Raw genomic sequence first — 14,902 nt, 5'->3', positions numbered from 1 at the left:
CAGCCCAGCTTTGACAGATAGGAACTATGCTTGAATCTCACTTCCACCGCTTAGTAGCTGGGTCAAGGTGAAATGGGGTCGTGTGCACTTAGCATGGTACGTGCCGTAGAGCAGCTGCTCGATAAATGCTAGTTGCTGTTACCTTAGTATCCTCATTACTAAGTACTACTAGCATGCAGTCTCATTACATGCGCCTCCGGTTTATGTGAATCTGTAAATTCAAGTATACTTACTTGGCAAATGCAAGAACATTAATAATTGAAATATTGTGGGCGAACCCACTGGCCCACTGCTCTCCAGTAGCTTATGCCCTTGGAATTATTTAGAATAGAGGTTAATTAAGACGTCAGATTCTTCCTGCACCCAGGCTGCAGGGGTGCAAATCCCAACCCCTTAGCCGGGCAGCTGTATAGTGCTGAGCACCTGAGCGTGCCACTCTGCCTCAGCTTCTCCATCTGTAAAATGGACATGACAGTAACGCCTCCATTCCCGGGGCTGCGGTGTGAACTGAGCTAAGTCTGTGAGGTGCTCAGCATGCTGCCTGGCCTGCAGGGAGAGCCGTACCAGCTGTGCAAGCATTGGCTCTCATGATGGTGATGATGGGGACGGATCTTCTGGCTCAGTAGGCAACATGGTTCCCACCTGAGACATGAATGAATGTGGCCGGTGGCCCTCCAAGGGTGGTCCCCAGGCCAACAGTATTCATGCCAACCTGGCATCTGTTAGCCATGCACATTCTCGGGCCCCACTCAGAATTACTGAATTCTGATTACTGAATCAGACCCTCTGGGGGCAGAGCCCAGCATCTGTGTTTTAATAAGCTCTTCTGGCGCTTTGAGAAGCCTGGGATTTGTGTTTAAATTCACTTAAAGTGATACCTAGCCCCTAAATATCACCTCGAGACATAATTATGGCCATTGTGTCTTGTGGGCAATTGCAGGGATGTTCAATGATTTGCCTTTCATGGTGGCTTCTGAATCTAAGCCCCATACAAGGTGGTGTTGTATAATATTTTGGACTCATCTTCCTCTTCTTCTTAGGTCATGCAAAATTATATGGTGGCATAACATCCAATGCCCAGAGCCCAACTTGATGAGAAGAGGCTTTCAAAACAATTTTTTAAAATTTAACAACATTTTTATTTACTTCTTCTTTTTTAAATTTTTTTTATTTATTTTTGTGTATTTTTTATTGGAGTTCGATTTGCCAACATATAGTATAACACCCAGTGCTCATCCTGTTAAGTGCCCCCCTCTGTGTCCGTCACCCAGTCACCCCATCCCCCCCACCCAACTCTCCTTCCACTACCCAAACGAACTACTCTGTTCTTTTCCCAGTTAGGAGTCTCTCATATTCACTTTTGCTGAATAGAGTCGACACCCAGTGTTACGTTAGTTTCAGGCGTACAACATGGTGATTCAAGTCTATATGTTGTGCTCGGCTCACAGGCACAGCTACCACCTGTCACTATGCAGCGCTATTATGGCACCATTGAAAAGAAGCTCTTAAATTTTTTAAGTTACCCAATCTCTTCCATTAGCCATGAGCCCACTTTTTCCGTCCCTTTTGCCATCCCCTTGCTCTCTTTCCTTCACCTTCCCCAGGTTGGGAAGGGCTCCCCTCAAGTTTCTGACCTCTTCTCCCTGCAGATTCGCCGACTGGCCTCACAGTGCATCCAGAAGAATGTGGCTGTGTTCCTGGCGGTCAAGGACTGGTCATGGTGGCAGCTGCTCGGTTCCCTCCGGCCACTGCTGAGCTCCACTATTGGGGACGAGCAGCTCCATGCCAAGGAGGTCAGTCCACGTGGCAGGCAGGGCGCCGGGTGGCCGCTCCCTCTTTGCACCCCCATGTTAGTGCTTGCGTCCAGACCCAGTGTCTCCACCCTGCAGATTCTTGATCTGGAAATGCTCTGCCTAGCAGCCCTACTGCCCTTTTCCAGATATCCCTTGGCTTCCATCAATGCAGACATAGACCACCCTCTGTCCCATGTCTGGCTACACTCTAGACTTGTGGGTGTTAGTCAGATACCCCATTACCACCCAGCGGCACATGGACACCTACTGTCCATCCCAGAGAAACTTGGTGGTGGAATCCTTGAGTCCTTGATCTCTTTGCCTCTTGGAGAACACTCCTCTTGCTGTCTCTTCTACCCTGGTAGCACCCGCCTTCTACAGTACCCACGTCGATTGCTTTCTGGTTTATCTTTGCTGTTGTTTATTCTTGCAGAATTAGTCATTCACCCATGCATGCAGACTTTCTTTCTCTCATACACAAAAGATAGCATACTGTTCATATGCTTCTGCCGCTGGCATATTACACTTAGAAATATATTTTGGGAGTCATGCCGTGTCCCGTTTTGCAGAGGTCACCCCGGTTCTCTCTCCATGACAGCCTGGGACCCCTTTCTGTGTACATTCCATAGTTCACCCCAATGGTCTTCTGTGGGTGCACATCGAGGCAGCTCCTGATGGTGATACTGCAAACATAACGCTGAGCCATTGACAGAAGAGTGGTCTCAGAGAGGGTGAAGGGCCTAGGGCACCATCTCACTCAGGCATCCCCAGTCCCAGGTTAAACAATGGACTCATTCTGAGGATTTGCATTCAGCCCCTAGACTGGGAGGTTGAGATTCAGAAACGGGGAATGAGCTGAGTATCTGGGCATCATCAGTTGGGTTGACAGGACCACTACTCCATTCCCCAGCTGCTCTTAACCCGCATGGGACCTTTTAGCCTCTGCTCCAGGATGGTTTCTGTTAAAGTGTTTGTTTTTGTAGGAGGAGCTTACCATGCTGAGACAGAAGCTAGAAAAATCGGAAAAGTCCCGGAATGAACTCCGGCAGAATGCAGACCTGCTAGAGAGCAAGGTACTGCATCCCTCCTGTGTGGGGTCCCTGGGTGGGGCGAGGTTGACCAGGGAGGTGACGATGTGCCTGGCACTGTGCTAAGTGCTTTACAAGCTTCCTCAAAATAGCCCTGGGTGTGTTGTGAGGGGGTGGGGGTGGCATGCTGTCCTTGTCCCCATTTTGCAAAGGAGGAGACTGAGGTTCTGGGAAATTACGTCTCTTCCTAAGGTCACACACCTAGCATGTGTAGCACTGAGATGCAAACTCATATCACCTGACTCTAAGGGGAAGAATTTCTCACGTAAGTCATGAAAGGACAAATCACAAGGAAAAAATTGACAAATTTGACTCTATTAGAGTAATCAACTTCTGTTTATCAAAGCGTAAGATGAAGAGACACTGCATACTGGGCCATGAAATTTGCAATACATATAACTGGCAAAGAGTATGTGGACATGTAAAGAACTTTCTTGAATCAATTGGAAAAAGAAAAAGCACTCCAGTAGGGAAAAAAATGGGCAAAAAGAGGAATCGGCAGGTCCCAAGAGGGGAACTCTTGTGTCAAGAGTTCAAACATCCCGGAATTCAAATGGCCAATAGTCTCATGAAAAGATGCTTAACGTAAGTAAGCAATCAGGAAATGCAAATTAACACCACAATAGGTACCATTTCTCACCTCAAATTGGCAAAATCCAAGGCTGAGTTGCCATGTGTTGGCAAGGATGTATAGCAGCAGGAATTCATGCGCTGCTGTGGGAGTGTAAATTGATCTCTTCACTCTTGAACAACCCAACTTTGTCTCTGAACAAGATGATCCTGTCCATACACCGTGCTCCAGCAATTCCATTTTGAGTGTATATGCAAGAGAATCTCTCTCATTTATATAAGAAGAGACACGAAGAAGTATATAGGAGTGGCTTTGTCATGCTGAAGAAATGTAAACACCCAAATGGGAGTCTATCAATAAGAGAATGAACACATTTTGTTAGGTGAAAATTTGAGTTGCCAAAAGTAAAAATGAATAAAGAGGCAGAAAACTATGGTCCACGGGCTGAACCCAGTTGGCTACATTTTTGTTTTTGTTTTTGTTTTTGTTTTTGTAAAGAAAGTTTTATTGGCACACAGCCACACCCATTCATTTGTGTGCAGTCTCTGGTGGTTTTCATGCCACAATGACAGAGCTGAGAAATCGTGACAGAGAATTTATGATCTACAAAGACTAAACATATTTACCATCTGGCTCTTTATAGAAAAAATTTCCTGACCCTTCCACAAAAGGTACATGGATCTACATGGATTGCCCTTGAAAACATAGCACTGAAGACAAATGATTTAGGTTATGAAAGAATACTTAAAATATGATATCAGATGTATTAATTTTTTAAATATGCAGAATAATACTGTATATTGAGTGGGGACATATGCCTTATGGTTGTAGTGTGAAGCTATTTCATGGAAATAATAGCACCAAATTCAGAGTGGTGGTCACCTCTCGGGGGTGGAAAGGGACATGTAATTGGAGATTATGTTGTGGGGTGAGGGTATGACAATTGCTTACGTCCTCTATCCTTAGCGGGGTATTGAGTTCACGGACTGAGGATGAGGATGGGAGCCAGACGGTTCCTGCCCCCAAGGGGAGTACAGAAAATTCCAGATTCCTTAACAGATCCATATAATGTATATGTGGGTCACGGTCAAAGAGCCGTGGATCGATCAAGGAAGAGCTGTTCATGGAAACTTGCTGTTCTGCTTAGTTTTTCAGAGCCTGGACTCAAGTAAGTCGTGTGCATAGGGCATGAAATTTAAAGGGGTGCCAAAAACTCAGCAAGATAAATCATATTTCAGTGCAGTATCTTTTAAAATGTAAATTAATGCAAAAAAAAATCCATGATGAGCCAAATACCAAAATTTCAAATAAACACAGGACTGGTGGGCCGGGATTAAGGTGAGGCAAGTAAGGCAGTCGGCACAGTGGGATCCTGTCTTCATTTAAATTTTTGATGTTTTATTCATCATGGATTTTGGCATTAATTTTGACGTTCTTAAATATTGCATTAGAATGTTATTTATCTCGGTTTCTGAGTTTCTTGGCACTCCCTAAAATTTTGCACCCTGGGTGAGTGCTTTGCCCATCTCATCTCATCCTTAGTCCTAGGTAGTTTGCAGGGGCCTACTGAAGTTCAAAGGAAGTCCAGTTATTCATCCCTTGAGCAAATATGTGTGAGCATCTTCCATGTACCAGGCATTCAGCTGGCCACCTCAGATACAGCTAAGGAGAAGGCAAAAATCCCTGTCCTCACGAGGTCCCCAGGCCAACTGAGGAAGACAGACCACATGTAAATAAACAAGCAAACTATTTTTGGATGGTACAGTGCTGTAGATATTAAGCAGAAGGAGGTGACTGTCAGAGGGGAGGTGGCTATTTTTTGTCTAAGTGTCCAGGAAATCTTCCATGCACTGAGATGTTTGAGTCTAGTTCTGAATCATTTGGCATAGCCATCTATGTGCAGATCTGGGGGAAAAGAGTAGAAGTGACAAGTGCAAAGGTCCTGAGGCAACTTGGGATTATATTCATCAATTTAGAGCAAAACTGGATCTTTCCACACCTGTGGGCCCGTGTTGCTATTATTACAATAATGTTGCTTGGTTTGGTTTATGGATAGTGGTGGCTATAATTGGGTTTGTGATCAAGCCAACAGAACACCCTCTCTTTCCTATGTGGACAGCCTGAGCTGACCCTGGCTGGCTCACAAGGGGACATGTATGAAGTTTGGGGATGCAGGCTAACTCTTTTCCATCCTTTCTCATTCTCCTTTTAATTGTGTCCACTCTCCCCACCAAGGGTTCTCTGTCTGAGTCCCACGGGCAAGGAAGAGGCAGGGACTCCTGGAAGGGACAGTCGTATCACAGAGAGTTAGGTGAGGGTGGGTGGAAAGGCTGTACCACAGGTATGCCCTCTTGGGCAAAATACTGTAAGGAGGAGAGGAAATGGCACACAAGCCCCTCACCCCCAGTCTCATTGAAGGCTCTAGAGAGCACGCAGCCTGACCTCTCTTGCAGGGAGTAGCATTGGTAGAGCAGCAGAAGCAAAAAATCAGAGAGCTCTGCGTGGGTTGGGAATATCAGTAACTTCCCTGTAGAAACTCCTTCCAACTGAGCTGACATTTGATACAGTAATTCATCACAAACTGTCAAGTCGGGCTTGGGGGTATGGGGGGTGCCTCAGCTGCTGGGGGAGACTGGAGAGAGTGATGAGGTTAGCATCATTAAGCATCATTAACAGCTTGGGCTACAGCTTATGCCACGCTGGGAGAAGGAAGGGAGGGGCCAGGCTTCTGAGACCTGAACTGAGCATTCAAAGTATCAGCACCTGCACGATATTCTACTCAGGTTCTCTATGTCTTTGTGTTGTACGTGGTTATAAAAAGACGTATAGGGCCTGGGAAAAGTAGGATATAGTTTAAAAGCTAAGAAAGTCAGAGCAACGGGAAGGAAGAGTTGAAGAGTGCATCCAACCAGAGGAAGACTTAGGAAATAGAAATTTACTGTTGAACCTTAGACTTGCTCTCACTTCACAGACTTTGCATGGGCTGTTCTCTCCACCCTCCTCTCCTGGTTAATGCCTGGTCATCCCTTTTCACCCAGTTCAGGTGGTTCTTCTGCCTTTTTTTTTTTTTTAAGATTTATTTACTTATTTGACAGAGAGAGAGAGCACAAGCAGGGGGAGTAGGAGAGGGAGTGGGAGAAGCAAGCTCTCTGCTGAGCAGGAAGCGTAATGCAGGGCTCGATCCCAGGCAGAAGGCAGATGCTCAACCAACTGAGCCACCCAAGTGCTCAGTTTGGCTCCTACCATATGTGATCCCGGAGCCCTGTGCTTCCCACCACTGCACTGATGGGTGTGTTCTAATCGAGGCCCCAAGAGCAGGGGTGTGTCTTGTTCATCATATTGGCCCAGTCCCTGGTGCACAGTAAACACAAAATGGAGCCATGAAAGGTGAACTGAAATGTTGACACTGAGCTTCTTCGCAAACAAAGCAAAGAGGGAAGCAAGATATTAAGATATTTCAAAGACATGTTGTCCCCCAAGTTAAACACACACACGCACACACACACACACACACACACACCTGTTGCTTGAGATAATCCTAATTTTCTCTGGTATGGAAATATCAGAGAAGTTCCTTCTATGAGTCCTCATGAAAAGGGGTACTAAGTAACCTGGCAAAGTACCACTTCAGGAATGTTCGTACAGTGAATAGAAGAGGGGTGCTTTTGTGGACATCGTCTTGAACTACAAACCAAGGTTATGACAGCAGTTCCCTAAAGAATTCAAATAGGAGGCAAAACAGCACATTTGAGTGGACCAAATGTTATGGTTTCTTCCTCTTCCTATCCAGATTCTCTCCCCACCCTCTTCTTCCTTTGTAAACTTTATATTAAGGTCCAACGTACAAAAAAGCACACACCTCATAAGTATACAGCTCAATGAGTTTTCACAAACTGAACACACCAAGGCAATCAACAGCCATGTGGAAACACAGAACATTCCCAGCTCCCTTCAAACCCACCCTCGTGGCCCTTTCAGCCACTGCCCTCCAAGGGTAACCCCTGAACTGACTTCTAGCAATATTGATGGGGTTTTTTACCCCCTATTTTTAAACTTTACCTAAATGCAATCAAATGTGTGTACCCATTTGTGTGGTTTCTTTCATGTGACATTGTTTGTGACAATCATCCATGTTATGGGCAGTTGTGGCTTGCTCATTGTCACTGCCGTATAACGTGCTATCATGTGTATAGAGCACTACTGATTCATTCTATTCTAAATGAACATTTGGTTATTTCCAGCTTTAAACTCTTATGAATAAGCCTGCCGTCAACATCCTTCCACACATCTTTTGGTGCACAGATCATGCATTTTCTGTTAAGAAATCACTAGGAATGGGGGATCCCTGGGTGGCGCAGCGGTTTAGCACCTGCCTTTGGCCCAGGGCGTGATCCTGGAGACCCGGAATCGAATCCCACGTCGGGCTCCCGGTGCATGGAGCCTGCTTCTCCCTCTGCCTATGTCTCTGCCTCTCTCTCTCTCTCTGTGTGACTATCATAAATAAAAAAAATAAAATAAAATTTAAAAAAAGAAATCACTAGGAATGGAATTGCTAGGTTTTAAGTTCTTTCTATTTTGGGTTTTAATTGATACAAACAGTTTGCTCAATTATATGTATCAATTTATCTTCCCATGGCAATGGGTGAGCATTCCACTTGCTCCACACTCTTACCAGCACTTGGTATTATCCTTTTCAGTTAGCAATATTGTTGGGCATGCAGTAATCCAACATCATGATTTTAATTTGCAGCTTTTCATATGTTTTTGGCTGCTTGTTACCCTCTTTGGCAAAGTGGTCTTTCAAGTCTTTTGGCCATTTTCTACTGCTTTTCTTATTGATTTGTAGCAACCCTTCATATACCGTGGATATAAGTTCAGTTGTTGGATATATGTGGCACAGATCTCTTCCTCTGCTTTTTGGCTTGCCTTATTTTGGATGCAGTAATTAGAAGATTTATCTTCTGAAGTCCCAAGATTCTCTCTGTCAAAGGGCTAAGAAGAGGTCAAAGGACTTCAGAACTCCCAAACCTATCAATGGCAATAGATGCATTTCTTTGGTTTAATAATGTATTTTATTGATTCCCAATGCACATTATTTCTCACCTTTCCGCTTCTCTGTGATTGTGATGCATCTTGAAAATCACTGGCACCTTCCACTAAAAATTGGTAGCACTTTCTTTTATTATTTCTATAGTGGTGCATCTTATAATCAGAGGCAGCTCAGATTTGGTGAAATGTAGCATACTGGAGCCCAAGTAAGATTTTCTTTGAAGAAAGGTCTTTAATTCTTTCCCCTCCACCAAAAAGTTACTTTGATTTTTTTTTTTTTTTTTTTACTGGTTGCTTTTATACTGTGAAGTGCATCAGAATCACCTGGGCGGGGGGTGGGGGGAGCTATGTACCCTGTAGCTTCCCCATCCCATCTCCTGTGGATTTGACCCAGGAGGGAATCTTGGGGAGGGGAGTCTTTCACTGCTTCATTTAATGAGCCCCAAGGTGAACCTGCTGCAGAGTCATGCCATGTGAGAGTAGTGGTTCTCCTACTCAAGAGTTTCAGAATCCCCTGGAAGATGTATTAGACTATAGTTGCTGGTCCCCAGCCCTAGGGATTCTGAGTTAGTAGGCGTGGAGTGGCTCTGGAGACTCTGAATGTCTCATGAGCTGTCAGATGATGCTGAACCTGCTGGTCTGGGGGCCACACTTAGGGAACAGGTACAAGGCATCCCCTTGCATGTGGTCTACTTTCTTCCAAGAGTACCTGGTAAAGGTTAGGAGGCAGATATTCCTTCAGGCCATGTGTGCATTCTGAAGACACCCCTGGCCCTATTCACGGCCTCTGAACCACACCCGCTTGTCTCCCGTAGGAGAGGGGAAACAATTGATAGAAATGTTGCTAAAACATGTTGTGCCTCATCAGTGGAAACTCCGTTTGACTAGGCTTATTAAAAAGACAACATTATTGTAAAATGATTTAAGTGCTTCATTTGCAAAGGAGCAGAAGAGGAGATGAGAAGCCTCCAGGAAGCTGGCTATAAATATTCTTCAAGCGTGCAAAATCTGCCTCGATGCAAAGTGGGGTTTTTTATTTTCGCAAGAAAGCAGGTCTTTCTTCTTATAGGAATTTCCTATAGGGAACACATGGAGAAAAATGAGAATGGGGTGTTTTCTTCCCTCTCTGGAGTATCTTCTGGGTTTTCCCTAAGACTTTATTTATAGCAAAAGACAGGTCTGTGCACTCCGGATGTCTGGTATCGTTAGCTTGAGAAGTTTCGCTTTTTGTTAAGGAATGGCCAAGAGAGGATCCACTGGGATCCACCAGCATGGCTTAGGTCAGAAAGTCTATTTGCAAGGTGCTGAGGAGTTTGGCCCTGGCTAGTCACAAGCGTGGCCAGCAGGAGCTAAGTTCCAGGAGGTAAGGGAAGTGATTTGTGACTGAGTCTAGATCATCTACCAAGTCTTCTGGCTCTTCGTGCTCTGCTAAGACTGGGTGGGGATTGGGTGTGGCAGCTCTGTAATACCCAGGAGACTAAACCAGCCAGGTTGCCTATCTACCTCAGGATATTAGAGCCTCTTGAGCCTTAGCTGCTGGGACATTCTGGGGAGAGTGTCCTACTGACAGAAGGCTGGCTGCAGAGGTTCTATGGCCACAGTGTGGGCATAGTCCCAGATGACCACCATGGGCTTAGCTAAAGCCCCACAGAGGAGTGCACAGTTGGAATGCTCTGCATGCCTCAGTTTCCCCCAGGGCCACAATGTCTTCTCTACCTACTTTGTAACACAAAGGAAAATACTAGGGACTGTATTTGAAGTATAGGTTAAGGGATGGATATGATGTCCTGACTTGGTGTGTCTGGTCCAGGAGCAGAGGGTGGATCAGGATGGCTGGCTTTGGGCCCTCACTGCCTCACTGCTACGGGACTCTGAGCCTTTGTGTCATTATCAGCAACATGGTGACAGTGATGACTCCATATTCTTCTCCACAGGGTGGTGTGTGGAGGTGCATATAAAGTAATTATTACACTGTCTCTTACACAGCAAGACTTCACACATTGCCACCATTGCTAACATATATGTGATTGTGTCTTAGCTATTTCTCTACCCCTCAAAGAATTCAATGCCAATGGAATGAATGAATGAAATAATAGTGGATTTAGTAATTAGAGAAATATGAAATGAGCAATGTGTCCGTGCCAGTGCTGTGACACATCCTTTACCTGCTTTATCTCATTTTACCATCAAATCAAACCATAAGGAAGGTATCATTAGTTACCCCTATGTTTTAGATGGGTACAGTGAAGACCAGAGAGGTGAAGTGATTTGTCCAATATCACACAGCTGGTGAGTAGCAGAGCTGGGCTTTGACCCTGGGTCTGGCTGACTCCAAACAGGCTGTGATGGAGGAAGAGCACCTCCTCGGACTGGGAATCAGGTCAGGGAGTGGCTCATCCTTCAAGATGAGCCGGAGCTGGCCAGGTGACAAGGTAGAGAGGCATTCCAGGTAAAGGGCACAGCAAGAACCAGACAGAGATCAAGGACCTGGGCTGGCACTTGTGGTCCTGGTGGTTGGAGGGTTCGGGTGCATGGGGAGGTGATGGAGTGGGGCCAGTCCCTGAAGCCGGCTTAGATCACAGTGGCTGTGAGAATCTTATCAGAGGTTTGAACTCCATCCTGAAGATGGGGGCTGGCCCCAAAATATTTCCAAGGTGGGAGATGTAGGGAACAGCGTCCAAGGGGTTATTTCCTCTTGAAGACCCCTTCTAAAGCTCATGGAAACCACTCTCCCCACAAGGCCAGTCAGTGATGTGTCATCACCTGTGTTCTGCTCTGAGGCATGACATTTCTCCCAGCATGGCCCCGTGGCCAGTTCCCACAGACATGCCAGAGGCTGTCCGTCCCTCCCTTTGTCCTTGGCTCCCGCAGAATTTTTATGGATTTTTTGAGCTCCTGAGAGGGAGTTTGATGGTGTAGTCAGGAGTGAAGGCTCTCAAGCCAGGCTGCCTCGATTCACGTCCAGCTATGCCACTGGCTGGCTGGGTGTCCTCGGGTCCCTGGTGCCTCGGGTCCTCATCTGGAATGCCGAGATGTCTGGACCTAGCTCCCGGTGCTGCTGCGAAGGTTCTGTGGGTTACCCTGTGCCAGGCTTGTGGTGAGCATTGCGTAGTAGTGACGACGATTAAGGTAACTGTTACCATCACCTAGGAGCAGGTGGTGTATCTGTCTGGGAAGAAAAATCCACAGGGCAGAGCTTGAACTGCTGCCCAGAGTGAGTCTCTGGGGAACCCTGGAGCCTGCCACTAAGCCACAGAATTGTTCTGAATTTCCCCTAATGACTGAAGCAGCTTTGAGGGCAGATACCGTGAGATTGAAGCCGTGGCTTAATCTCCTTGACAAGCAAACAGCGCACCAGCCAGCTGGCTCTGCAGTTGGATAGACCCTTTGTCTATTGATTTATCCCCCTCCCCCACCCCACTTATTCCGATTTTATTTTCCATTTTCTCTCTTAATCACTCAGGTCGATGAGGATGGGGATGAGGCTTGCCTTACACTAGGGGTTCATAAAACTCCCTTTGGCCATGGCCCCACAGGGGTGGTTGATCTTGTCTTTGAGCTGCATGCAGCTGGATGTTTTACACTTCCTTCCCCATCCACTACTTCCTGAGGATCATCTACGACTCTTGCACTGCTGACCCCCAGGGGCTTGGGGGTGAGGGATTGAATTAGACAGTGGATGTAAGGACAGGACAGCATTGTAATTATGAGTCAGGACCCGGGACTCAGGCTGTCTGAGCCAGACTCCCCGTGGGACCTATCAGCCATGACTTTGAACAAATCATTTCACCACTCAATGCCTCAGTTTCCTATTCTGTGAACAGGGAATGACAAAAATGTCTCTTTCTAGCATTCAGTGAGGGTGAGCTATTACTCCTACAAGGTTTATAATGAACTGATTCTTTTCATCAGATCGAAAAGTAGAAGAAGACAGGGAAAGGCCACTGCTCACTATAGATAAGATATTTTTTTTAAAGATTTTTATTTATTTATTCATGAGAGACACACAGAGAGGCAGAGACACAGGCAGAGGGAGAAGCAGGCTCCCTACAGGGAGCCTGATGCGGGACTAGATTCCAGGACTCAGGATCACGATCTGAGTCGAAGGCAGACACTCAACCACTAAGCCACCCAGGTATCCCGATTTGGGGAGTTTTGAGAGCTCTTGTATATTAAGAGCCAATGACAGGGTTGGGCTCAGATATATGGGTGCTCCACATGTGTTTTAATCTCCCCAACTCAGCGAGCAGATCCTTGAAAGCAGGGCCTGGCACACAGTCGGTGCTCACATAATGAATGACAAGTGACGGTGACAGCCCAGCGGGTCCCATTTGTGCTCAGCATTTAATGTCCATCAAAATTTTTTGTTACCCGCTGTTTCGCTCAAAGTGGAAATGATGCCAGTGAGCAGGATATATATTATTTCTATTTGACTCTATGCAAAATGTACAGAAAATTCATTCACTTCTGTCCCCTTCTCCCTGGCAGACCTTTGGAGTCATTGTCCCTAAGTAGAAAGAGAGTTTCTGATGATTTGGCTTAAGTGGTGGATCCAGGGAGGTTTTCGGAATAATTTCTAGTTAATTGGTCCTTGAGTAATCCGCAAGGACCCTTCTGGGTTTGCAAACTAGGCTCTCTCCTCGTTAAATTGGTTTTCATTTTATATTCACCTAATGGCTCTGGGCGTGGTGCCCACCCCTCACCTCTATGGATGAAGCCCTCGGGCCCTGAATGTAGGAAGGGAGAGGGGTTTTGGGGCAGGGGTAGGTCAGGGGCTACTTGTCTCTGTGAAAAGCGTCTGTCATGTCCCTAATTTGAAAGCACTAATTGTCCTTTGGGCTCCAGACTTGGGTTGTGTAGAACTCAAAATTAATGCATTAAATTAATTTTGTGCTCCCTTTGCTCAAGCTGATTAGCAAAAATTAAATTTCACACTAATTGGCTAAGGCGGAGAGAACACCATCCTGGTGTTCAGGATCAATGGTGATCACGGGGATGGGGAGGTGGGGGTGATGGGCATGATGTGGGTTCTTCTCGAATTGCACCAGCCTGTATTCCGTGCCCGCTGCAAATGATCACTCCTCCAATGCCAGTGCTGTAGTGTTCCTGGACGTAAGCCAATGTAACCCATCGAAAGCCAAGCATGAAGCCAAGATTAGGAAGAGATACTGCCAATTTCTATGGCAATAATTCTTAAACTCGGTTGCGCTTAAGAATAATCGTGGAGTGCATTGAAATTCAGATCCCGGGGTCTCACCGCAGACTACAGTGTGGGCGTTCTGGGAATCTGGGGCTCTGTGTTTTAACAACCATCTCAGGGGACTGCAAAAGTGTTTCCCCAGAACACTTAAAAGATAGCAATGTAAGGATCCACAAAAGAAGCCCCACCCCAGAGACAGCCAGGAACACCCTGGGGGAGCCCCTGCTTTGTTAAGTGGTGGCCATTGCTTGGACAAGAGGCGTCTGGGCTCAAGTCCCAGCTCTGTCATTCACTTGCTATGTGACTTTGGAATGCTCCTCCTAAGCCTCCTTTATTCCCCGTTTCTGTTGAAATGTGTGTTTTGGTCTGAGCCAGTCACTGGTGTGATCACCAAGAAGCCAATGGGCTGGAGGAGGGAAGAAGAAGGTGGGCGGCACAGAATGTTCCGGAGCAGCAACCCTCATATTTGTAGCTCGATTTTGGGGGATTGTTTTTTTAAAGAGATTTATTTTGGTTTTTCCGATTACAAAAGTCGATACAAAAAAAATCAACAATCAGGAATGCATCACAAGGAAATTAGTGTCCCCTGTGAGCCCACCCTCTAGGAAAAAAAAATCCCTATGAACAGTTCAGGAGTGCCTTTTTCTGTGCAGATACAAACCAAACAAAAATGGGTACATGCCAGACATTCTATTCTGCAACTTTGCTTTTTCTCCCCCCACCGTTGATAGATCTTGGGGCCTTTTTTTTCCATGTCAAAATGTATGGATCCTCATCCTTCTCCTTCATGGGGCAGAGGAATGATTTTTATTTTATTATTATTATTTTTTAATAATAAATTTATTTTTTATTGGTGTTCAATTTCAGAGGAATGATTTTTGAGACCACCTGTGAGCTGGTGGTATTGATGGCAACTAGCTCCAGAGGGCCTCTGGATTCCATGCTGGAGGGGCCACTTTGCATCTGTGGCAACTCCCATGGCCACTCCTCCGTGTCATGCACAGGGTCTGAGGGCAGAGTCAAGTGTTTAGACATCTTCTTGCAACATTAATGGCATCAGATGGGAAGGACAACAGGACAACAGGCATTACCTAAATGCAGCGCTTTTTCTAGCTCAGGGGAGGACAGGCCCAGAGAGGAAGAGATTTATCCCAGGTCATATGATATGTTAGTTGTTGTGTCTGGACCTGAACCCCATACC

At 46.0% G+C, this 14,902-nt stretch overlaps 1 protein-coding gene across 2 annotated transcripts in view; it reads left to right on the top strand.

The window, feature by feature from the left end:
• The window catches only part of MYO18B (myosin XVIIIB), a 256,479-nt gene that overhangs the window by 112,698 nt on the left and 128,879 nt on the right, over positions 1-14,902 (top strand). For both annotated transcript variants that reach the window (XM_041729151.1, XM_041729150.1), the window contains exons 24-25: positions 1,650-1,793; positions 2,777-2,866. In XM_041729151.1, the coding sequence (XP_041585085.1) occupies positions 1,650-1,793; positions 2,777-2,866 (234 nt within the window). The remainder of the gene's footprint in view (positions 1-1,649; positions 1,794-2,776; positions 2,867-14,902) is intronic.

This window comes from Vulpes lagopus, chromosome 14 (genome assembly GCF_018345385.1).
Source record: "Vulpes lagopus strain Blue_001 chromosome 14, ASM1834538v1, whole genome shotgun sequence".
Lineage (NCBI taxonomy): Eukaryota > Metazoa > Chordata > Mammalia > Carnivora > Canidae > Vulpes > Vulpes lagopus.
The sequence above is the reverse complement of the archived record's forward strand: the minus strand, read 5'-3'. Positions and strand labels throughout refer to the sequence as shown.